General features: G+C 46.7%; 1 protein-coding gene across 2 annotated transcripts in view; it reads left to right on the top strand.

Moving 5' to 3' along the window:
• Window positions 1-23606, top strand: part of CECR2 (CECR2 histone acetyl-lysine reader) — a gene marked incomplete at its 5' end in the record, with an annotated part of 98429 nt that overhangs the window by 52700 nt on the left and 22123 nt on the right. Inside the window, 4 exons of one of the 2 annotated variants that reach the window (XM_082308453.1) lie at window positions 21070-21253; window positions 22008-22147; window positions 22651-22755; window positions 23374-23423. In XM_082308453.1, the coding sequence (XP_082164579.1) occupies window positions 21070-21253; window positions 22008-22147; window positions 22651-22755; window positions 23374-23423 (479 nt within the window). Of the gene's footprint in view, window positions 1-21069; window positions 21254-22007; window positions 22148-22650; window positions 22756-23373; window positions 23424-23606 lie in introns of those variants that run through there. The other variant, XM_082308454.1, reaches the window with a different exon arrangement.

Raw genomic sequence — 23606 nt, 5'->3', positions numbered from 1 at the left:
TGGTTTTGTGCAGGCTAGTCAGGGTGCGTATGTGGCATAGGTAGGCACCTATGTAGCTGTTGCTGTGTGTCTGTCCGTGTACAAGAGGTGCCGTAGGAAAAGGAAGAGTGTGAAGTCACGAAGTGAAGTTGTGAGAACTTACACCTCACCCGAATGGTAGTGCTAGGGAAAACATGAGGTGCCTGAAGCAGAAACCAGCTGCACCCTTTCTACAGCACTTCCCGTAGAAGGGGACTGCCTCGTGGGCAGGGCAGTAACGAGAAAAGTCTTTTCAGCAGAGGAGATGGGAAAAAGAGCACAGCAGGAGCAGCGTGGTGGAAATGGCTGAAGGAATATATCAGGAAAACTGCCTGGAGCCCCTGGGATGTTAGGGAGGTGGGCTCTGAAGCTCTGCAGAGGAAGCAATGGGGGAGGCTACCTGGAAAAAGAGGGAAAGGAGCTGTATGCAGAGGGACCTCACGAAGGAAGAGGCATTAAGATGTAGTCTAAACATGGAAATCTGTACATAAATGAGGAAAAAAAGATGGCTTGGGTACACTTCTTGGAAACAAACTTTCCCCACTGTTTGTTTCACACTTACAAATCAGCCATGGAATATTTATCCAAAATGAATGTGTGTTTTTAAAGCCTAAAATTCTCCTTGTTCCTTACACATTTATTTCCAACACCTTTGTTCCCTCTAACCTGAGTTCAAGAGGCCCCAGTTAATGGTAAGGAGTTGAGCCTCTAATTCATTTTTTGAGTGCTCAGCGGACAAAAATGTGCAAATGTAAGGGGCAGAATTTGTGTAGAGTTTAGATTTGGCTTTTCATAATGGGCTAGGACTCCATATTTTTCTGTTGCGGACAGTAGGTATCCGTCTTGCGTGGGAAAAATGAGCAGTTTAACAGACCATCACAGTGGCGTTACAGCAGCAATTTCTCCAGTCGTTTGTGCTCCGCATCCTTGTGCTGAGGCTGTGGGCTGTTAAGCTTTAGGCTGCAGACTTTGCTCCCTGTTGCACCTCAGAGGGGAAGGTAGGAGCTTGTTCTCATCCTTGTTCTTGGGCTGGAGCACTGCAGCTCGAGCACAAGATGCTTCATATAACTTCATACAAAACACGGTTTGCCTTTCCGAGGGGTTTTGAGGTTTAATTAGTTTTGCATCGTGTCTTACCTCTTTGATGGCCAAAATGTTATCTGTCTATGCTTTCTCACAGTCTGTCTGGGAGCAGCTTGTAGTTCTTGTCACATCTGTTTTGACGGCGTGCAGAACTTGTGGCGGAGCTGGGCTGCCTGGCTTTAATCATGCATCATAGAGGGGTATAAAACTGTCACATACCTTTGCTAATTATAATGTGCTCTCAAGTAATTTTGGAAGTGGAACCTAGCTGAGCGCCCTTCTAATGCACAATTTAACATACTCTAGTTTGATTTGCTTATTATTCTTTGAAAAAAATGAGATTAATACTTTTGTAGGGTTTTTGTGATTCTCGGTTTTGAAGTAGAGCATCTTTGCCTTGGTTTTGGTATTCTTTATGATGGACGTTTTTTTGAAAAATAATTACATACGAGAGAGACTGTTTTTTTACCCTGCTTGATGGTTAAGGAGTGTTGAATGTCTGGTAACTTAAGACTTTCTTTGAGTTATGGATATCTGTGTTTAACTACAGAGACTACTTAATGGGATGCCACATGATATTCTCCAAATTCTTACTTATCATAACCTATCATAGCTGTTAGGAGCACTTTTCAATTACCTGGTTCTTGCTGTGTTAAGCACTGTAGAAGTACAGAACAAAAAAGACAGTAGTCTGCATTTCTGGCTTCTAGCATCTTTAGCGATGACCCCGTAGCTGTCCTTGCCTGGCACCGGCTGGTTCGAACACTTGGCCAGGACAGTTTTGCTGTTGCTCTCCTCTTTTTGCTTTGACCCAAAATACTTTTGTGCCACGATCCGCAGCTTTTGTTGTTGTATAAATAGCCTTCATGGTTTTCATATACCATCTGTACCATCTAGCTACTAACCACGTAATAACTAATATTCTTGAAGCTTTGTGTATGATCTCTCTGCTCAGTTTTATGCTATAGGCACCGTTTGGTTTGATGCCAGTGAGTTTACCCATACATTTTTCCTGCCTCTAGCTTTTGTACAGAGGCCTTGAAATGTCTATCTTTTGTTTCAATTGTTTCAAAATGCAACTGCCTGGGAAGTGGGGAGTGATGAGGGAGAAAACTCGTACTAGAATTTGGGGTTTATAAAAAATAAATAAATAAAAATTAAGGAGTTTGAAAAAAACACTGGTGCTTGCTTCAGATTCTCTCTGATATAAATTGGGCAGCTGCATAGTCCCTAGGGGCTGCCACTTTAATTCCAGCAGGAAATGCGACTTGATGACTTGTATCAAGACAGGAAGATCAGAGCTTCAGCTAACGGCAACAGCCGCAGCAGGAGCCTTCTGCAGCTGTTTTTAAGTAAGAAGTGATGGTGTGACATAGATGTGTACACTCAACTAAAATAATCCAGAAAAGCTCCCGCTGTTCAGCATTTCTTTGGGTGAAACTCATTCTTCACTGCTCTGTTATTGCATTTTTGCTATTTTTCTAATGTGATGGCATAAAAAGTTTCAAAGACTTTATCATATTTCTCATTGGGAGACATTTTGTATGCTGCTATTGTCTCTTGAAAAACATTTTAATTGCTTTTTCTTATAACACGTTTTATTTTTTATTTTTTTTTGACATAGACAAAGGTGCCAGAAAGTGAGGAGGAATAAAAACAATATCTCTGCTCTTGCCTATGCCCCATGAGATTTTTCTTTTTTTCTTATACCCCAGGAGATTAGTCCATCACTGTAGCTGAAAACTATCTAATTGACTTCTGTGGCACCATAGATGGAATTTGCTTCCTTAGGAACATCAATTTTTTTTTTTTTTTCTTGTTATTTCTTCCCTTAATGCATTGGAATTTTTTTTTTTCCCAAGTGGATCATCTGTTTTGCTCCCACCTTAAATTCTTTCTGGATCTGTAAACTAACCTTGGAGCCCTTGGCTTGTAGTTTGCACCTGGTTTGTTCTAATATGAAGGGCAAAGGAGTCCAGGAAGGCTGGACATTATTCAAGAAGGAAACCTTAAAGGCACAGGAGCAGGCCGTCCCCATATGCCGAAAGACAAGCTGGCAGGGAAGGAGACCGGCCTGGCTGAACAGAGAGCTTTAGCTGGCACTCAGGAAAAAAACCCAGAGTTTACGACCTTTGGAAGAAGGGGCAGGCAACTCAGGAGGACTACAAAGATGTTGTGAGATTATGCAGGGAGAAAATTAGAAGGGCCAAAGCCCAACTAGAACTTAATCTAGCTACTGCCATAAAAGACAATAAAAAATGTTTCTGTAAATATATTAGCAACAAAAGGAGGGCTAAGCAGAATCTCCATCCTTTATTGAATGCAGGAGGAAACATAGTGACAAAGGATGAGGAAAAGGCTGAAGTACTTAATGCCTTCTTTGTCTCAGTCTTTAATAGTCAGACCAGTTGTTCTCGGGGTACCCAGCCCCCTGAGCTGGAAGACAGGGATGAGGAGCAGAATGAAGCCCCCATAATCCAAGGGGAAATGGTTAGCGATCTGCTACACCGATCTGCTACACTGCTTAGACACACACAGGTCTATGGGGCCAGATGGGAACCACCCAAGGGTACTGAGGGAGCTGGCGGAATTGTTCACCAAGCCACTTCCCGCCGTTTATCAGCAGCCCTGGCTAACTGGGGAGGTCCCAGTTGACTGGAGGTTAGCAAACATGACGCCCATCTATAAGAAGGGCCAGAAGGAGGATCCAGGGAACTACAGGCCTGTCAGTCTGCCCTTGGTGCCAGGGAAGGTCATGGAGCAGATCATCCTGAGTGCCATCACACGGCACATACAGGACAACCAGGGGATCAGGCCCAGTCAGCATGGGTTTATGAAAGGCAGGTCCTGCTTGATCAACGTGATCTCCTTCTATGACAAGGTGACCCGCTTAGTGGATGAGGGAAAGGCTGTGGATGTTCTCTACTTGGACTTTAGTAAGGCCTTTGACACTGTCTCCCACAGCATTCTCCTGGAGAAACTGGCTGCTCATGGCCTGGACGGGTGCACTCTTCACTGGGTAAAAAACTGGCTGGGTGGCTGGGCCCAAAGAGTTGTGGTGAATGGAGTTAAATCCTGTTGGTGGCCAGTCACAAGTGGTGTTCCCCTGGGCTCAGTACTGGGGCCAGTTCTGTTTAATGTCTTTATCAACAATCTGAATGAGGGGATCGAGCGCACCCTCAGGAAGTTTGCAGATGACACCAAGTTGGGCCTGAGTGTTGATCTGCTGGAGGGTAGGAAGGCTCTACAGAGGGATCTGGACAGGCTGGATCAGCGGACCAAGGCCAACTGTATGAGGTTCAACAAGGCTCAGTGCCAGGTCTTGCACTTGAGTCACAACAACCCTATGCAACACTACGGGTGTGGGGAGGAGTGGCTGGAAAGCTGCCTGGTAGAAAAGGACCTGGCAGTGTTGGTCAACATCTGGCTGAATATGAGCCAGCAGTGTGCCCATGTGGCCAAGGCCAATAGCATCCTGGCTTGTATCAGAAACGGCGTGGCCAGCAGGACTAGGGAAGTGATCGTCCTGCACCTCGAATACTGTGTCCAGTTTTGCTCCCCTCACTACAAGAAAGACATCGAAGTGCTGGAGCGTGTCCAGAGAAGAGCAGCAAAGCTGATGAAGGGTCTAGAGCACAAGCAGCTGAGGGAGCTGGGGTTGTTCAGTCTGGAGAAGAGGAGGTCGAGGGGAGACCTTATTGCTCTCTACAGCTACCTGAAAGGAGGTTGTAGCGAGGTGGGGGTCAATCTCTTCTGCCAAGTAACAAGCGATAGGACAAGAGGAAATGGCCTCAGGTTGTGCCAGAGGGGGGTTAGATTGGATATTAGGAAAAATTTCTTCACTGAAAGGGTAGTCAGGCACTGGCACAGGCTGCCCAGGGAAGTGGTTGAGTCCCCATCCCTGGAGGTATTTAAAAGACAGGTAGATGTGGTGCTTGAGGACATGGTTTAGTGGTGGGATTGGCAGTGTTAGGTTAACAGTTGGACTCCATGATCTTAAGGGTCTTTTCCAACGTAAATGATTCTATGATTCTGTGAATATGGATCATAAGAGGATATTCCTTAACTCCTCTTCCCTCCCTCACAATTGTCTTAATTATTATTTCTCTCATACCCTTAGTGGTGGGATTGAGAAATACTTCCAGTATGGCATCTGAAGAGCTACATTCTGTACTTGTTGAATTGCCAATCAAGAATATTGCCTCTCTTCTGCTTATTTTCTGTAATCACTTATTTGAGCTTTCATCAGAAAGAGATAAGTGATAATCTGAAATCTTCTAACCCATTGGGGCAGAATGTCTGAGGACTGTGTTTAATAGCTCCGAGTATTTCACTTCTTCCGTCTGCTTTGTCACTTTTGTCCATCCTTGTCCTTTATTCTGTGTGGACTGTGTCTTTACAGGCTATTTTGGGGGTTACCCCAGGTCTCATGTTTTGGTAGAAGTGCACTCAATAAAACACTTAACATCTTAAAACTGCCCTTCTGCACGTGACTGCATGAGCTGTGTCCTTTAAGAACCGCTGTATGTTGGTCTGTCTAGGGGATAAAGGTCAACTGGGATAGCTGGCAAACTAATGCCAAGTTTTCAGTCTCATGGATACTGTGGTGAACCGGGCTGAAGGAATAGCTAAGCCAAGGTACTAAGACAATCTGAATGAATTCAACACTTCAGTCGTGCCATAACATCTGGGGCGGGCAGCCTAAGTTCAGTCGCAGCAGACGTGGGGACCACCACCTTTCAGAAAGAGTTTCAGCAGCCAGCTCTTGCAGTTGTGCCAGTGACCTTGATTATAACAACTGTTTCAATGGCCCAGCCACAAAGCACCTCACTAACTCAGAATCATATTCATGAATGCCAAGTGAATATCAACAAGATCAGCATTATTTACAGTCTGACTTTTAACAAGTGCTGCCTTGCATACATCATGGAGATGGGTGGATGGCCTCTGGAATCGACCCAGTATCATCAGCACAGGAGATACCGTGAGGGGGCAAGGGAGATGAAGTGGCTACATTGCTCATCTTGAATCTAATATTAATATTTATTATAGTAATAGCCAAGCCATGCAAGGTGAGCCTTTTAAAGGGTAAAAAGTGAAAACGAGGCAGCTGGCAGGTGTTGGGAAAGGAAGGATGAGATTACAGCAGTAAAATAACACGGTCATTCAGAGATTAATGAGTAGCACAGTGGAATAAAATTATAGAGTTCAAGTATAAATAAAGCTAAGTAAATGTCTTTGATTCTCAGATGGATAAAATAAATCTTTAAAGAAGAGTTTGAATAAAAGTTGGTAGCACGTTCTGGAAGTACTATTCCATAGGTGTGGTGGAGAATAAGGAATGAAAATGGTGGAAGAAAAAGAGAACGTGAAAGTTGTGCTGTTATTGTCGGGGCAGATGGATGAGAGGCAAGTAGAAGGAAGAAGACAAAGAGTGATGGAGAGAGAGGGACTGGATGTGGAAGTTCTCTCCACGTGAAACCTCGCTCTCACTTTTGAGACTTGCATTTCAATATAGCGATGCTCCAAACCACCGGTGCAGGATTTTTAGCTCCAGCACAGTTGGTTTTGCAGGACACCTCAGCCAGGTTCAGAAACTGATCTTTAGTCCAAGGGTAAATATTGGAGAAGTTCTGAAATTATTTTCTCTGAGCCTTTTAGCCCCAGTGAGCTTGATGGACAGCTGGGGCAGCTGCTGGCGAGCTGCTAAGCCACTACGATGATTTGGTGTGTCATGTCAGTATCTGTTCTAAGTCACCTATACTTTTAATTTTTCTCTCATTTTACCTTCCATCCTTTGTCGGTTTCTTTCTGGCTCGATCAGTGCAGCAGTTTAAGCTTTAGAGAAAAGAAGAGGAAAACCCTGTTCCGAAATGAATCCCAAAAGTGACTTCTTTAGGGCTCATTTATTTATCTGTAAGAACTTGTTTTTATCCATTGTCTCCAGAAACTTGTAAAATGTGGGGCTAGTTCTAAGTAATGAATCTGACAAGCTTGTTTGCTTCAAGGCAACCCCATGCTAGGTATTTTTTGCCTCAGAAGAGACTTTATTCTCCCACATTAAGCATATTTTTCTATGAGCAGCAAGGCACATAAGGGCTCGTTTCATATGGATTTGTGCCATAATACGCGCATGTGTCCTATTTCCCCATCATCATCAAGACAATAACTCTAGCTTCTTCCCCACAGTGCTCATCATCACTGTAATACCCTAAGGTCCTCTCTACAGCCCCTAAACAATCAGAAGAGCTTATGGTGCAGCAATACTGTTGTGTTTCCTTATGGCTATGAATTGGGAGCATGCTTTCTGTTGATGGGCACTAGGAATGAACAATGCAGCATTAAGCTGGCTTCACTTGTTCTTCAAGGATCCAGGGATGAATAGTAAGTAATGATCCTCTTCGAGTCTGAATACAGGGCACAGCGAGCCTCATTCCTATTTGCTCTTTCAGAATATAGGAGATGTATTTGGGTCTTTTGTAAGTTAATCAGCTCCAACTCCCAAGGGCTGATCTGCTTCTCTTCAGAAAGAGGGTCACCATCAAATAACAGTAGTAGAAAGAAAGAAGCATGTGGATGAAAATTGGCGAGCATGGATTGAAGCCTGGTTAGATGTAGGTGAAGGTAATTGATGGGAGAAGTGAAATGCCGTCGTAGACCAACCAAAGCCCTTGCTATCTTACCAGGTCAGTTCACAAGGTGAAAGCTGGGCTCTAGGTACGTTCCTTTATTCTGGACCATCCAGAAGGCTGTGTTCATCCCTCCTGAGATAGAGACTACTGTGGCTTGACCTTCATTTCATCACATCCAGAGTGGCTTGTTGTTGGGCATACGCTGCGTGGTGGTTGTCAAGGTCACACAGAGGAAGATACAAAACAAGGGGGAAAAAACCTCCATGCCTTAAGAGTCAAAGTGTGTACACGGAGGCAGTGTGTGGCAAGAGCAGAGCACGCAGCAGCGGTTCTCACACTTCATTGTGTCTGTGGAGCTATCGAGATCCCTCCTTTAAGGACTGCACGTCTTTTCCAGGTCATATCAGTATGTGCTGGCTACACACCCAGCGTGCATGAGCCAAAGTCTCCCTTAGCAGAACCCTTCAAAGCAGTAGCCAACAGCCTGTGTCTTACCAGGCCTCTCGCCCCACAGCAGCAGTTACCCAAATCCCCCCCTCCCCTGCACTGATTGACAGACTTGGCTTCCCCCAAGGTACTTGTTTCCCTCTTGAGCACCCAGATCCTTCTCTCTCCCTTTTTATTGTATCTAACAGCCTGTAACTAGTTCTTGGGTTAGTTAATAAATAGTTCTAACACTGGTTCTTTTTGTTTTCCTTTTTGATCCTTCAGGAGATTGCCTTTTGTTATTCAAAGCGCAAGGTACTTGACACAGAAGCAATGCAGAAGCCCCCAGGCTTCAAACACTGTCTTGCCTGTGGGATCGTTATGCCTATAAGTGATTCCCATCCTCAGTGTCTGATAAGCCTTGGGGAAGAACTGGGCAGAGAAGAATGCAGCACTTGAATTCCTGAGGGGTGCTGGGAGGCATCCATCCATGCTGGGACTGGAGGAGTTTCACCTGCTGATCAGGGCCTTTCAGGATCAGCATTTCACCCCGCCTAGGGACCCTCCTGCCTTTGTCTGACTTTCTTTACGAGGCTGACAAAAATCTGGCCTCCTGCCTGTGGGGGGCCAAGGTACTTCCCTTTGTTAAGTTGTGCTCAGAAATGTCCAGGTGAGATGGTTTTGTTTTGAGGTCCAGGAACTGCTCCTCAAGCTCTAAAACTGACCCCAGGAACTGCTGTGTCTCAGATTTATTACCTCGGAACCACGTGCTCTGAGGAGAACCTAGGTTCTTTGCTTTTCCGTTGCATCCAAAAAGTGACATAATTTACTGATACTCTTAAGTCTGTCGGTGTCATCAAGCCTGCTGCCTGCTGATGTGCCTGTGAAGTCTCCAGTTTGGCATCAGCATTGCTTAATCTTCTCTTGGTGATCTTATGCTTCACCAGGAGACGAGCTGTGCCATGCAGATCAGTGCATTCTTCCTCCAGCTGCCTCTTTTACTTAGCACCTCTGTCTTGTGTACCGATATCACCAACCTCAGTACTAGTCATCGTGACATCTCATCACCGTTATCTTCTGGTCCTTCGGTACCAGCCTACACCCCAGTGCTTTCAGTACACACCCTGGTGTTGGCTCTGAGACTCGGGACCTCTCTTCTGCCTCCTGCCATTCTGCCTTTGCCAGTGACATCTGTTACTTGGTTTCTGATTTGGAGCCTGACAGAAAACGCTGCACTTCAGGGTCTCAGGAGATTCTTACCACTTTATCTGAGCATACTGTCAGGGAAAAATTCATGTTCCCAGTCTAGCTGCTTGTGATAGATCTTGTTAGATAGGGAAGCATTGGGCTCTGGCTCTCCTCAGCTCTCTGACCCTATTCACTAGCATGCCAGGGAATTCATAGCTTAATGAAAGCCATTTTCCCTGGCCCTTGCCCAGCCAAGATCAATGCTGTCACATGGTAAAAGGTGACATACACTTAGACATCTCCCTTGTATCCTCCCACAGTATCACATGCCAGCTTGACACCAAACTTTCTCCAGGCATGATACATTTTCAGTTCTGTCATTAATTTTTCTTAGGTGCTTGGGGTGAGATAACTTCTTTCCTTGGTCCTTTCCACCTTGGGCATGATGTGTGATGCCATCAGCACTGGTACCACTCTGTTCTGGTACCAGCTCTGCCTCCCTTTCTGAGTAAAGCTTCGGTAACTGATATTGCCTCTTTCTTGGGCTCCCTCAGCTCAACAGATTGATTCCTCAAGGAAGGAAAAGAGCAGCTGACACTGCTGGGGACATGCATCTTGTCTCCCCTATGACTGATGGACTGTCCACTGCAACGTCTGATAAAGAAGCAGAAACCACTTATTGCTTGATGGACACTTGAATCTTTCTCCCATTCAGACCGGCAGGATATCTGACAGACCATCTTACCAGGAGTTTTCTGGAGGTTCCTATATATTTCCAGATGCACATATTTTACAATTTCAGCCATAATCTCAAGGAATTGAGGTCTGTATTTTTAGGCAAGAAGAGAAAAAGTAGCTGCAATATCATCTGCTTTCCTCCATGCTGCAGCTGTGGTGCATGTTTCAACACAATGGCAGATAGGAAAATGCATGTTAGTGGCTGATTACAGAGCTGGTTTCCTCTTGGAGTTTTAACCCCCCCTTGCTGCTCTCATGGGTTGTACATCACACTGAAGGCAACTGATTTGTTATTGCACCCTTTGACTAATAGTTTCAGGGCAGTGTCTTAAAGATAAAATTGAATAAACAGTGAAGTACAGAATATCTGTGGGGTTAATATGTTGGCAAAGCTGGACAGGTGTGTTTAAACACACCTTTGGTGTGAACATGGTCATCCTGAATCAAGCCCAACAATGCCCATGGAAAATAGCATAATCACACTTAATTAATCATATTTATGCAGTTACAATTAAGGAAAAAGACAATTTTAAAAACTGTCTCAAATAGTCTCTTCTTTGTATTCATTCAAGGTAAATAATCCTTTCTATTCATCTATTGCTACCTTAATTCATGTTTTCACAAATATATATAGCAATACTCTTTGCTCACCACAGTGATGTTTCAGGATCTTTTAGCAGAATTCTTTTTCCCCCTTTTTAATTCAGTTATCCAACCCATTGATTTGTCATTATCAGTTTTCACTCAAATTGCAGCATCAGTAGTGGGGGAGGGGGTTCCTGCTTCTCTATCCTTACCACTACCCCAAAACCCTGCATGCATTGAGAGCACAGGTCTTCACTTCATGGAGACTGTGCAGAGACTCGCTAACTTTGAGGAAAAGATTGAGCTGGCATTGAAAAACAAACTGGTAGTCATCACGTTTTAAGTTTTATTTTAATCCCATTAATATTCTCTGAATCTGTCTGGGCAGCGTACGCATCCTCCTGCTCATCCCCTTTGCCCCCAGGACTTTCTCTTCCTTTGGTACCATATGCCTTCAGATGTTGTTTGGGATGTTTGTGGCTGCTCTGGTTTTATTGCTGCTCATATTCTTATTTCTTCTTTTCCCTAATCAAACAACAAAAACATGCAAGCAGCCCTTGCTCCTACCTAAAAATCAAATGCAGGGCCCCGCACCCAGTGTGCATCTAGTTAACCATATGTGTCTTCCTCATCCTCCAAGAACTGCATAATCCACCAGGCTTGGCAAATCCAACCCCTCTTTCCTCCAATGCTTCACATCTTCACACCAATTGCTTTCTTTCTCTGGCTTACTTGGCCAAATAGGCTGCCGGTCACTTGAGACAGGGAGATGGATGCTGGGCATCTGTTCGCTTCTTCCTGGTATTGTGGCGGGGAGGGAGAGGGGGAGCAACGGAGAGGCAGCTAAGGGCAGTGAGGAGCAGCTGGGTGTAGGTGGAAGAAGGGCCATCAGCACCTTCCAACTGTGTTTCCTTCACCAAAAATCACTTTCACCTTCTCACACAGAAGGAGAAGCAACAACATGCCTCTTTGTTGGCTCCTAGTACCTTGAGGTGTTAGAGGTAGGACAACCACACGAAGGACTTGTGGTCCCTCCTGCTAATCCTGGGGATGGTGATGAAAATAGAGCAGCCCTGGCTCACAGAAGGTGCTTGGAGCTCCTGCAAGCAGGGAGATGGAAAATGACAGGACAGTTCAAAGTAACAGGTATGTGTGATTTCTCCTGCCGGTGCTGCCTTTCTCTCACACAGCCCAATTAACAGGGGTCACAGAGCACTGATTAGCTGCCTTGGCGTTTTGTGAACATAAAGCAGTGAAAAATCCAGGGTGAATGGGGGAGAAAAGATCAAATAGACATTTATCTCAGCACTCCTGCCTGTCCCCGGCATTTGCCAGCCTAAGGGAAGGGCCCTTTCAGAACAGACCAACGTGGGACTGTGCTATATCTGCACTGATATCTCTCCTGCTTTTCTGCCTTCTCTCAGCAAAATAACAAACAAGTCACTCCCAGCGGCTGTGACATGCGTAGGGTGGTTGCTAGATAAAAGCAGAATCACAGGAGAAACGTGGACCATAGGCAGCTGGGGAAGATCAGAGCATGCCCTTTTGCCACACTGGCGTGTGAGATGAGTTCAGTTCCTACAGCTGGCGTCTCCTTTTGGAGGGGTGGACTTGCTGCCTCCTGTCCTTTGTGTGAGGGAAAAGGGGTGGAAGGCAGCACGTATCAGCTCACAGCATGTAAAAGGGCATCTCCATCTAATTCAAGAGTTGGTGAGTGTGGTCTGGTACTGCTAAAGAGCCTGAGCTGGAAACTTCCTTGGTTGCTCAGTCTTTCTGCCATGGCTGGGGGGAGAAGTCCGCATGAGCAGACCTGGAACCTCCCTTGAAGGGTGGGCAGCTGTGGTGACCTCGTGGCTTCCCCTTCTTCCTTCGTGCTCCCCTTTTTTGTGGGTAGCAAAGCAACGCTCCCACTTCAGCTGTCATACCCAGGTTAAGTGGCTGCACTTGCTTCTGTCAAGCCAGCACATGCTCCTGTGGTGTGATCCCTTATTAGACTAGACAGCCCACATCAGCTCTCCATTCTCTCTGCCTCCCTGGAGACACTGCCTCGCTCCATAGCTGTTCCTATTCTGCTTCTCTGTGGGATACAGCATATCTGCCAGCTCCCTTTCCAGCTTCCCCAGTTTTTATTGTATGGAAGATCGCTCGAGGTAAGATGGAGGAAGACAAGGAGCAGGAGTGGAGTATTCTTAGCTGCTGACAGCCTTGGTTTTTCTTAGCTGATTTTTTCCCTCTCCTAAACATGAACAGTTTAGGAGTTCACCTGGGAAGGCAGTGGATTCCCTGGCATCCAACCACGTAAATTAGATTTCCTTAGCAAGATCAAGCAGCCCTTCAGCTGGAGAACCTCCTGTCGTAACTTCGTATTACCGTGTTGGAGGAAAGGTCCAGAACCCTGATGTCTTCTCTAAGCACATCTTCAGCATATTCTTGGGAGTGGTCTCAGTGCCACATTTGAGCTCTAGAAGCAAGCTATGGGGTGGACAAGTGAGGGGCGGTGAACAGGAATTGCTATGGTGCTGAATTTACTCTGCTGTCCTCTACTTGTGTGGAAAACTTGGGAGTATCCTTCATGGATGTGGAAACTTCTGATCACTCATGTTTCAGACTGCCAAATCCAGGAGTTAGATCAGACTACTTTAGGGAAGAGCTGCCGCTGCTTAGCATTTGCTAACAAGCTATTTTTTTGTCCTTATTGTTTGAAACAAAACTGTGGTTGTAATGTAGAAAGTTCATCAAGGGTGAAGTTGGAGGTCACTGTATGTAGAGTTCAGTGGAATCCACACTCTGATTCTTCGAGGGTCTTTCTCCTCTTCTTCACTGCCAATGCTCCTGACGGCCACACAGGTAAGCCACAGAATCACCTGGGGTTTGGGCAGTGTCTGCATTCAGAAAACTAGTTCTAGCTAGAAGTGGAGGACAAGAGGCAGGCCTGTACATGCCTTGTGATGGTTTTGTACTCCAGCAATCTCTGCTGTCTTTCCAGCTCTGGGAGGAGAAACTTCACTCTGGAACCTTGATAAGCCCAGTTTAATCCCCCCCCCCCCCCCCCCATTTTTTTATCTCATTCAGGGTCCATTAACGTAAGCTGTCCTCCTTTTGTTCACAGCCCCTTGTAGGCAGGCCGATCTTCTCCAGGCATGAATCAAAAGAGGGCATTAAAAAGCAGGAGAAGCCTGAGTGTTTGTTTCCTCCATCACGAGGGCTCTGCTGGAGTTGGACCTTGCTGAGGTCTGTCACCAGTTTGGCACGGACAGGAGTTACTGCTTCCCTGGAGACTGTCCCTGGCTGGAATTTGTGAAGTCTGTCCCCACCAGTGGTGCAGCTAGTGGCGCTGCTAGTTGAATTGGAAATGAAATGTGGATATTAAAGCTTGAGGTCATGATTCCTGGATCTCCAGCTCCTCAGTCATTTTGCTCTGCTTCAGTGAAGTGTTTTGAGGAGGGACCCTTCCAGGTGCATGTTGCCCTGGAGCCTCTACCAGCCTGATCGCACTGATGACAAGTTGGCCCATGGTCTGAGGAATACGTGCTTTCTGTTGGCTTGCACACCTTCTGAGCGAGCCGCACACAGAGGGCTTGGAAGGAAACAGGGAATATATCTGTCCCACCCTTTTCTCCCCCACAAGGATGGGGTAGTACCTTTTTCCCCCCTGCATCATGCCTGACTTAGTTTCTCCGTAGGGTAAATTGTTTGAAGGTAAAGTACAAGCTGGTCCATAAGGCTTCCTCCCCCACCTCAGATAAGAAAGCTCATTAATACAGTAAAAAAAAAAAGTCTCCATTGTTACATGAGAGCTCAAGGTCAGGCTGGTAGTAGTAACTCATATTGCTTCTAAGGTCAGCCTAAGCTTTCTCTTTCTGACAAGCCACGATAAATTGATCGCAGGGACCCTTACATTATTTTTTTCTTCTGAAATAGGCTTTGCTTCTCCTGCCCCTGTTAATGATGTTTGACTGAGGTCATCCCAGCAAACCCTGAATCCTTCCCGTTGCCTTCCAGAGGGCTGGCTTTTATGCCAAAGCATTGTACGCTTGTTAAGAATTAAGCTTTCCTGATCTCTGCTGTAGCAAAGAAGCTGTCTTCATTGGACAGGGGAGAAATATCTTGAATGCCATCTGTCAGTTAATGCTCTCATTAACACCTGAGTGACTCCCAACACCAAGCTGGTGCCTTTTTGCCAATTCAGAACTTAAAAGGTGCCAGCCCATAAGGTGAAATATCTTCAGTCCATAAAATTAATTCCATGATAAAACGTCTGTTCTGATAAAACCTTGATTTTTTTTGTTGTTGTTGTTTCTTTGAACTAGACAGATCACAGAGGCAAAACCAGTTGTCTTGTGTGCTGTGAATTAGATGCCCAAGAAGTCTTTTTTCATTTATTACTGAGAACCTTCTAAAAGCACCGCTTGTGCTGGGTGGCTGAGGGAATCCAAGTTTTTTTCAGCTTTTAAAGCTTTTACCAGACAGAAGTATCGCCTCTATTATTTTTCTTAGTGGCTAACTCTGTAAAAGGAACGAAAGAGTAATTCTATTCCTGTTTAAATAGTCTTTGAGGGAAAGGCTGAGCTCTCCCAGTCTTGTTTTCCATGTTCCTCCCACATATGACTCTTGGGCAGGAGGTGGAGGAGGTCTGTTGTTGCTCCTGCTCTCTGTCATCCTCTGGTTTTGCCAGGGTTCTTGGTTTTAATCTGAAGTACAGAACAATATACTGTCTGGGATAAGCCATAGGTCAGGCTTGCCATTTTCCCAGCAGTTTTAGCTCAAGAGCGTTCCGGTATTTACTCTTCCATTGCATTTTGTAAATTAAATGAAACAAAAGACTTAAAACGCTGTCAACATGACAGATATTATAGCTAGTGGGTCCAGGCAACTATTGGGAATCTGAACTTTCAGAAGACTTATCTGTGTGTGCCGGCAGCATCTGAGCATCATTGAGGGATTTTTGTCTCCAATATTTCCAGCTCCTTACCCTAATGTTTCTTTTAATCCAGTATTTACTCCCACAGGGTAATCTAGTATTTACTCCCACAGGGTTGGGAGTTTGGGGGGGGGGGGGGGGTGTAGGGTTTTTTTTTGAGGGGAGTGGAGGGGGGGCGACTTTTAACAACATTGGTAGCAATAGACCAGATAGGGAAGTGTGCTGTGAGAGTAGTTCCACACTGCGGCCATGGCATGCTGCCTGCGGGAAGTGCAGATTGACACGGGGACTCTCTCACTGAATCAGTGTTTGTTTTTGCTTCTGTTTTTTTGGCTTGATTTTGTTTACAGTTTCCCAGCCAAGATTTGATTTACTTTGGAGACTTTAAAACCAAAAGCACAAGTTGCTCTGCTTCCTCTGGGCACGAGGGTAAAAAAAAAAAAAAGCGTGTGTGTGTGTACGCATAATTCCAGCCCCAACAGTGCTGGGTTCGCCCAGGAGGCATTTCACATTGAGTTTGCCCTGCAGGGTGCCTGTGGGGCTGGGGTCTCTAGGTGCAGCTGTCCCTTCCCAAGCGTGCACACCAGAAGCTCCAACCAAAATTTTCCATATATCCCATCAACCCTGCAAAATTTTCACTCTCTCTTCCAGAGGTCTCCAAAGTAGGCCCTCCGGGAAGCTGGGCATGGTGACGAGCAGCAGGATGGGGGCTCACTCCACATGCTGGCCAAGCTTCTTTTTCCAACAGCAGTGTGGCCCCGTGCATTAAAACCCCAGGCGATGGGAAGAGTGCCTCTGCTGCAAGCAGGGGAAGCCACGGCCGAGGCAGACTGCCGAATTGGGATTGCCAGGCAGGGGGAGGAGTCCTCAGCTCCCCTCTCCTGGAGCACAGAGAAACCTCCCTCTTTGGGAGGCAGCCGGGCGGCAGATGGCCGGGCTGCAGCGCTGAGCTCTCGGGGGGTGTATCATTTCTCTGGCTGTTCTGGACGCTGATACCCGTGTTGGGGAGGAGCCCTTCCTTCAACTTGCTCCTGTTGTCTTTATGCCCTGATTTTTTTGCAGCTGCTACTAAAGATCACAGGCAACTTGAGCTGCAGCCTCACTGGTGCTCTTGTGGATTGTCTGCTGTTATTCTTCCCCTTCAACACTGATGTGCTAGGTCGCATCCTTCCCTGTGCCCCAGATTTCCTTTTGCATATGTAGAGGTCCACAACGTATGATTAAAACTTTCAACCACAGGTGCAATTCAGCTTTGACCTCCTTCCTAATCACTGCAAAAAAAGGTAGGGACCTCTGACAACGACCCTGTGGTTTCGGAGCACAGCCAGGGATGAGACTAAGAATTGCATTGGGCTCACGAGAAATCCCCTGCATCCATTTGGGATGTACCACATAGATATGCATGTACTATTCGACCACTTCCCCACTACAGCTATCCAAATTGCTTTGCGCATCGGGCGGCAACTGCAAAGTACGGGATGTTGTGGCAAGTGAGGGAAACTGTGTCTGAGTTTTCTGAAATATTAATGGTGCTAGTGAATGGGGAGAAATGGGGATGGGGAGAAAGGCAGTCGCTGGGAAGGACGAAGTTGTACAGTTACAAAGTACTCTAAGGTAACTTTTCTGACCTCTTGTAGGTGATTTCTGTAATAGTTTTCCTTGGTTAATAAGCTGTATGGAAGATACTTTTGCTGTATAGCAGGGGGAGGTAGAACTGTGTGAGGTATGGTGACAAACATCAGGGCCCATGGTCTCACACTTTTTAAAAAATTGTTTCTAGGAACCCCAATTTACATTAAGGGTAGAGTTTATTTTGCTTTGGATATGTGCCCTGAAACAGCATGTGTCCATGTACCAGTCCATTCTCCTTGGGAATACTTGGATTTGTAGAGAAAAGGACATTGCTGACTTAACATTGCCTCTCTTGGTTGAGTGTTGTTACAAGTCTCAGTGATGATGAGAACCTCAAGAGAAGAGCTACATCTGTCTCCTCATCCCAGTGATCTCCTCCCTGCCTTCTTCCCACCTACAAAAGGGTTTTCGGAGGTTCTGAGCTGCAGCAGAGACTGTAGGACTTGCCACGCCTACAGGTGTATCACCGTCCTATTTGTGAGCTTGAAAAAAGGCCATTTGACAACTGCATCCAGGTCATTCCACTCCTGGACCCTGTCTCTCTGATTCTTGGTTTTGAATTTTATGGATAATGCTAAACAATTAGTCCTGAGCATTTCTGCTTTGCACAGGGAAGAACCCCAAGGGCAGAGATCTTCGATTGCTGTGCTCCCTGCGGTTTTCTTCTCCAAACCAGGGGGGCTGTTTCAGAAACCTTTTTCAAAGGGAAATGGCATAGACGCAGGCTAAGTGAGACTAACCGTAGGTGTGGCAGGTGGGTTGAAGGCGAGCACCCCACATTTGTCTGGAGAAAAGAGGCCGGCCCCCATGAAGAGGGAAAATATAAATTGGGTAAGATTGAGAGTGATTGGGAATGCCTTGAGACATCTGGTTCCCATCTCTGGTTCTCATTTCTATCCTTATTCAAAATGACAAATGCACAGTAGCTGTCTTTGAAAATTGATGGGGGTAGGAACTCAAAGTACTCTTGAGAACAGAGCTTGTAATGTATCGGACACTGGGTGGATGGCGGAAATTTCTAGTGTTAGCCACTTACCTGAAAGTCAAACTCAAACCAAATTGGTTAAGTCAACAGAGCCGGTCCCCAGGGAGAATGAGACTTACATGAGGCAAAGATTTCAGATGATCTTCTGGAATTGAGGGGCTTCCTGGATCAGTTTTCTTTGAGAACAGCCAAAATGGTAGAGCAAGATAAGTGAACTCACGCAAGCGGTGAAAGTATCTGTCTGATCCCAGAAAAATAGGAGCAGATAAAGCCCTGCTACTTTTATTGCTTCTTCCTGGCATCCCATGTCACCCAGTAGTTTTTCAGGATCCTAGGGAAGCTGTTTTTTCAGTCAGTTTTATTGGAAATAGCCAGAGCTTCTGTATCAATCTGATTAAATAATCTTCTGCCTTGAGCTCTGACAGAGTTGAACAACTGAACTCAGGGGGCTGAAACTCAGATGCTCTCTGAGAGCTTACAGTCATTCCCCTTCTATGAAGGACTAAGCATCCAAATACAGGTGTTGCTTTCCTACTTTCAGGAAAAGATATTCTCATCACTGTTTCTGTTCTTGAAAGCTGGAGTCTGATCTGCCTTTCTTTTTTTTTGTTTTAATCCAGTGGCTTCAGTAAATATCTAATATTTAAGCTGTGTGTGATCAAATAGCACTCTTAAAAATAAAAAGTCTATAAAGATAATCTAGTATCACGCCTTTTGTCAATCTGAAGTCCTTGCTGGAAGTTGGATTGGGTCTTGAGGTATATGAGGATAGCACTGTGGGAATGCACAGCTACTTCACGTGGGTGTACTGTGCACTGAATATTTCATTTTAAAAATGGATAGTTGCTGTAGTTTTTACCCTAAAATTAGTACTTGAGACAGCACAGAGATCACTTCATGAAACAGTCCTCCTTTATTGTGTTGACTGAACTTTGTGAGTGTAGAAAACTCTTTCAAGTTGCGTTTGTTTGATTGCTGATATTAGTGGGGCAAAATGACGACACTTGGAAATACTGATGCTTTGCTTGTGTCATGCAGAAAAGAGCAAACTCTAGGCTGCAGAAGGCACTAGATCCGGGTACATTCAGGCATCTGTTGTTAAATACAACCGGAGAGCTGGTAAAACTCCTCCGGTGTGAGGAGTTATCTCTGGGAGGTCAGCTTGCGTTTGACGTCAGAAAGAAGCAGGCTGGTGGGGAGCGATCTGCGGGGTGGTAGCATCAGCTTCCCTCCACTCGAGGAGGAAGGGGAATGCTGCCAGGTGGACATGGCTTGAGGAATCATGTGGCATCTGTTCCTTCGTTCTTGCAGTCACCAGCCAGTCATGGTCCTTGCAAACAAGTCCAGTCTTTACCAAACGTGTGAAGCCCGCTGTCTAATAGCTAACTTCTTGTTGACTTCTAACAATCCTATTCCAATTGGATTGTGCTCCTCTATCTCTTTGTTCAAAAATAATAGCTTTTGTAGTAGTTAGTAATTTCTCAGGCAAATGCAATTCTGTAGCATTGGCACGGTTCCATTAATCATATAGAGTAATCCGTTTGTGCCAAAAACCTATCAAGTTGAGCTGCCTTTTTGAGAGCTGGTGGGAATGTGTACCCAGTGGTGTTCTTGCCGGCATATGGACTTCCCGTGTGTGCAAGAATGGCTGGGGCATGGGGGGGTCCCCCTTCGCTCTGCTCAGGGTACACAGCTCGAGCAGGCTGAGCGAGCCTCGCAAGTCTCAGGACTCAAAGTGGCATTGACAGATCTTAAGAAGGTTTTATATTTAGGGACACACAGCCTCACCAGCCCTTTTTCATTCCCTCCCCTGAAATTTTAAGCAATCAGAATAAGGACTTAAGTTTCCTTAAAATATAGACAGGAGTTATTTTAGCCTTAAGCTCCATCAGCAGTCTAATGTGTGTCAGATGGGGACACACGCCTCAATGCCAGAGGAGGGTAAGAAATGCGTTCCTTGGGTTATATGGTGAACTGCTGGCAACGAAAGGGGGACTTAATGTGGCCCAGCTAGCAAATGAGAAAGATCATTTTAGTCGCAGTGTTTATGAAGAGCTCGAGTGTTCAGCTTGATCATCTGGGAGACTAGAGAAGAGAGTCCTCTGGGCTGAATCCTGTTTGGGAGATATGCTCATGTTGGGAATGAGCTGTGTTGTGTGGCAGTGTCTGAGCCACGTCCATTAACCGGGCGGTGCAGATGTCCCAGTAGAGCCACTGGTGGAGGAACAGGCAGAAAGTGGCAGCATCTTTGGGGATGGAGAGAGAGGAGAATGGGGGCTGCAATAGGAGTATGAGAAGCAGCAAAGCAAGGGGGAGACAATCAGCTAGGGAAGGTTTCAGGCCACTGAACCAGGGCATGGAAAACCACTTAAGAGGCAGAGGGAGGAGCAGGGCTTGGCAATGGCAGATGTGAGGAGCAAATGGAAAGCTGAAGAAGAAGGTCTCTGCATGAAATGGGGAGAGGCGGAAGGGGATCAGGCTCATAGCTTCGTTGCATCCTATTTTAGTAAAGGAACAATGTTGGTGCTAGCACAAGGCACTGCCCGTTGGGATAGAAAGGGGATGAGGCTGAGTTAGCACCATATTTAGCTTGTTCTTTCAGCTTGGAAAGACATAACAGTAATGCAGAGTCCTGTAAGCTGTATGTGTATAATGTGAAATCCCATGGTGTTGCAATGAGATTGCTGTGTTTTGGGAACCTGAGTTACAGAGCTGCACCTAACCATAGCTGTCATGGGGCATGACTTTCCTTCAAGTGTTAGCTGTCTCTGTGTTGTGTTTGTTCGAGTTGCTTGGTTGCACCAGGTGTTTTTGGCATAGTGAACTACAGTGAGCGTGTGGGACTTTGTTTCCTTGGTTAGATCCCAGACATTTCACAGTTACCTGGAGGACATCATCAACTATCGCTGGGAGCTGGAGGAAGGGAAACCCAACCCCTTGCGGGAGTCCACCTTCCAGGAGCTGCCCTTGCGCACCCGGGTCGAGATCCTGCACCGCCTCTGTGACTACCGCCTCGATGCAGATGACGTCTTCGACCTCCTCAAGGTGCTTTGGGCAGCAGGGAAGGGGGAAACAGTGCGGCTGCTGGAGCTGGGCCAGATCAGTGAATCTTCCTGGGAAGAGAAGGGTTGATGCTATTAAGTGTATTTTAAGGCCAGGCCATCGGTGGTGGTGCAGTGGGTCGTCAGTTCCCCATCCCCTCCCTTGCCTTGCAGTGGACCCAAGGCAAGCGCGCAGGACTGCTCCTGAGGCCCTTGTCCTGTGTGGATGTATTCGTAACACGGGAGTCACTAAGTAAATTGGCTTCATTAGCTACTCTTCCTGTGAAGAGTGAATTTGGAGATGCTCCAGCTGTAATGGCAGGGCTGTGAGAGCTGAGACTCCCTTGCTGAGGGATGGTGTGAGATGAAAGCATGGGGCTGAAGTTACTGGGGGAGCTGGGGGAAGGGTGGTGGCAGGGAGGGGGGAGGGAGCTTTTCAGGGCTGCGCGTGACTGTCGCCAGCACTAATTAGACCTTCCCTGTCAGGAGCACCAGAGATGAAATGTTAAAACGAGAGAGACCATTCAAATTAGAGATGCCAATCTAAATCCCTCCCTGGACAGAGAGGGAACGTCGCCTTCCCCCTGGAGTAACATTTTCCCAGCTCGGCCCGGAGGAGCAGCTGTACTGCTGCTGTGGCATGGTGGGAGGGGAGGAGGGAGGGAGGTGTTTGCGGAGGGGTGTCATCATGTTTTGTGTGACAATGTGGCCGCTTTTCAACTTGTCACCGTCTGGCGGGGGTCTCCCTGTGGGCACAGGGCTTGGACGCCGACAGCCTCCGCGTGGAGCCGCTGGGCGAGGACAGCAGCGGTGCCCTGTACTGGTACTTCTACGGCACGCGGATGTACAAGGAGGACCCGGTGCAGGGGAAAACCAACGGAGAGCTGGCTCCAGACAGGTAACAGCCCCCCCCCGTGCCCCCCGTGTCTGGGTGCGGGGGGCGAGGCGGTGGGCGGCCCAGCCAGCCCGGCTGGAGGGGACTTACTCCGCCTGACTGCTGTTGTGTCGGGGGGCGGCGGGGGGGCCCTGGGAGAGGGCTGGGGCGGTGCGGGGCGAGACTGGAGTTGCCAAGCAGACTGCGAGCTGCCCCGCGTCACGCATTGTGTCGGAGCCAGCCTGCAGCCTTTGTGGCACCAGGAGAGCCTGCTGTGGGAGCGATGCTGCCTGCCCCACCGCATTCCTCCCTGTCTGCCCCGCACTGTGCCGGCGGCTCCCAGATCAGGCTCCCAGCGAGTGGGAATCCCTCCTCTCCTCCCCTCCCCGTCCCGTTGCTGCTCTGATTTAATCCCTCCTTTGGTTGGGTTCCTAGCAGCTGTTCCAATTTCCCTGCCCTTCTCCCATCCTGCCAGGCGCAGTTCCCTTGCTCAGCAGATATTTCATCGTGGTTTTGCCATTTTGCAGGGGATGCGGGGGGCAGACAAACACCCCGAATGTTCCTGGGAAGACGGGCAAGAGACGAGGGCGACCCCCAAAGCGGAAAAAACTACTGGAAGAAAATTTGCTGAGGTACGGAAAGGTTGTTCCTGCAATAGGCGTAAAATGCATATGTTCCCAGAGGGAAGTACAATGAACTTCTGGGGTTCCCCCAATAAGTATGTATATACCACGCAGACATAATTTCAATGCATCTCTGAAGTGAAGCAAGCTCAGACTTGGTGGGTGCTTTGATCACTCTCCAAAGAAAATTCTGATTGAGCTGGAAGCCAAGTTTGGTGAAACAGTGGGTATCACTCCTCTGACCGCCTAGCTTCAGATGCAGTTCCCCCATGGAGTGCTAGGGGATACGCTCCTGATAAAGAACACTTTCACTGCGTGGTGCTTGAAGCCAAAATCCTGGCTACTTGAGTCAGTATAGATTTTGTGATGCTTCCTGGAAGAATTGAAATACTGTCCTTGCCAAACTCCAGCCTGCATCCTTCACTTCTTAAAATTTTATGAAGCTATGATAAATATATATGTGAATATATATATCGAACATGTGTTCTGCATGCTGGTTTTTTTCATGGTTTTGTTGTGTGCTGAATAATTGCTGCATCCCCCATTCTTCTCCTCAGAAGCGCCTGCATTTCAGTGATGTGAAGTAATGTATTTATTGTATCACTCCTTCTCTTTCTTTTTTGGTAGGGAGAAGGCAGAAGAGAACGTGCTAATCCGTGAGACTCAGATAAGAAATGGTAAAAAGATTTTGCGGGGTCAGGGTTGATACGATCAGCTAACATGGCTCTTAAATTATCAAAGCCCAGAGAGATGCCTTTCTCAGGAAAGGGAGAGTCTTTCTGCCAGTGGTTGGGGCCAAGTTTGGAAGGAGGGGTTGGCATTACAGGCTGCCTTGCAGCTGGGAGCCTGGGCACCTGCGG

This window comes from Platalea leucorodia (assembly GCF_965183815.1).
Source record: "Platalea leucorodia genome assembly, chromosome: 4".
Taxonomy (NCBI): domain Eukaryota; kingdom Metazoa; phylum Chordata; class Aves; order Pelecaniformes; family Threskiornithidae; genus Platalea; species Platalea leucorodia.
This window is presented reverse-complemented; position numbering and strand designations above follow the sequence as displayed.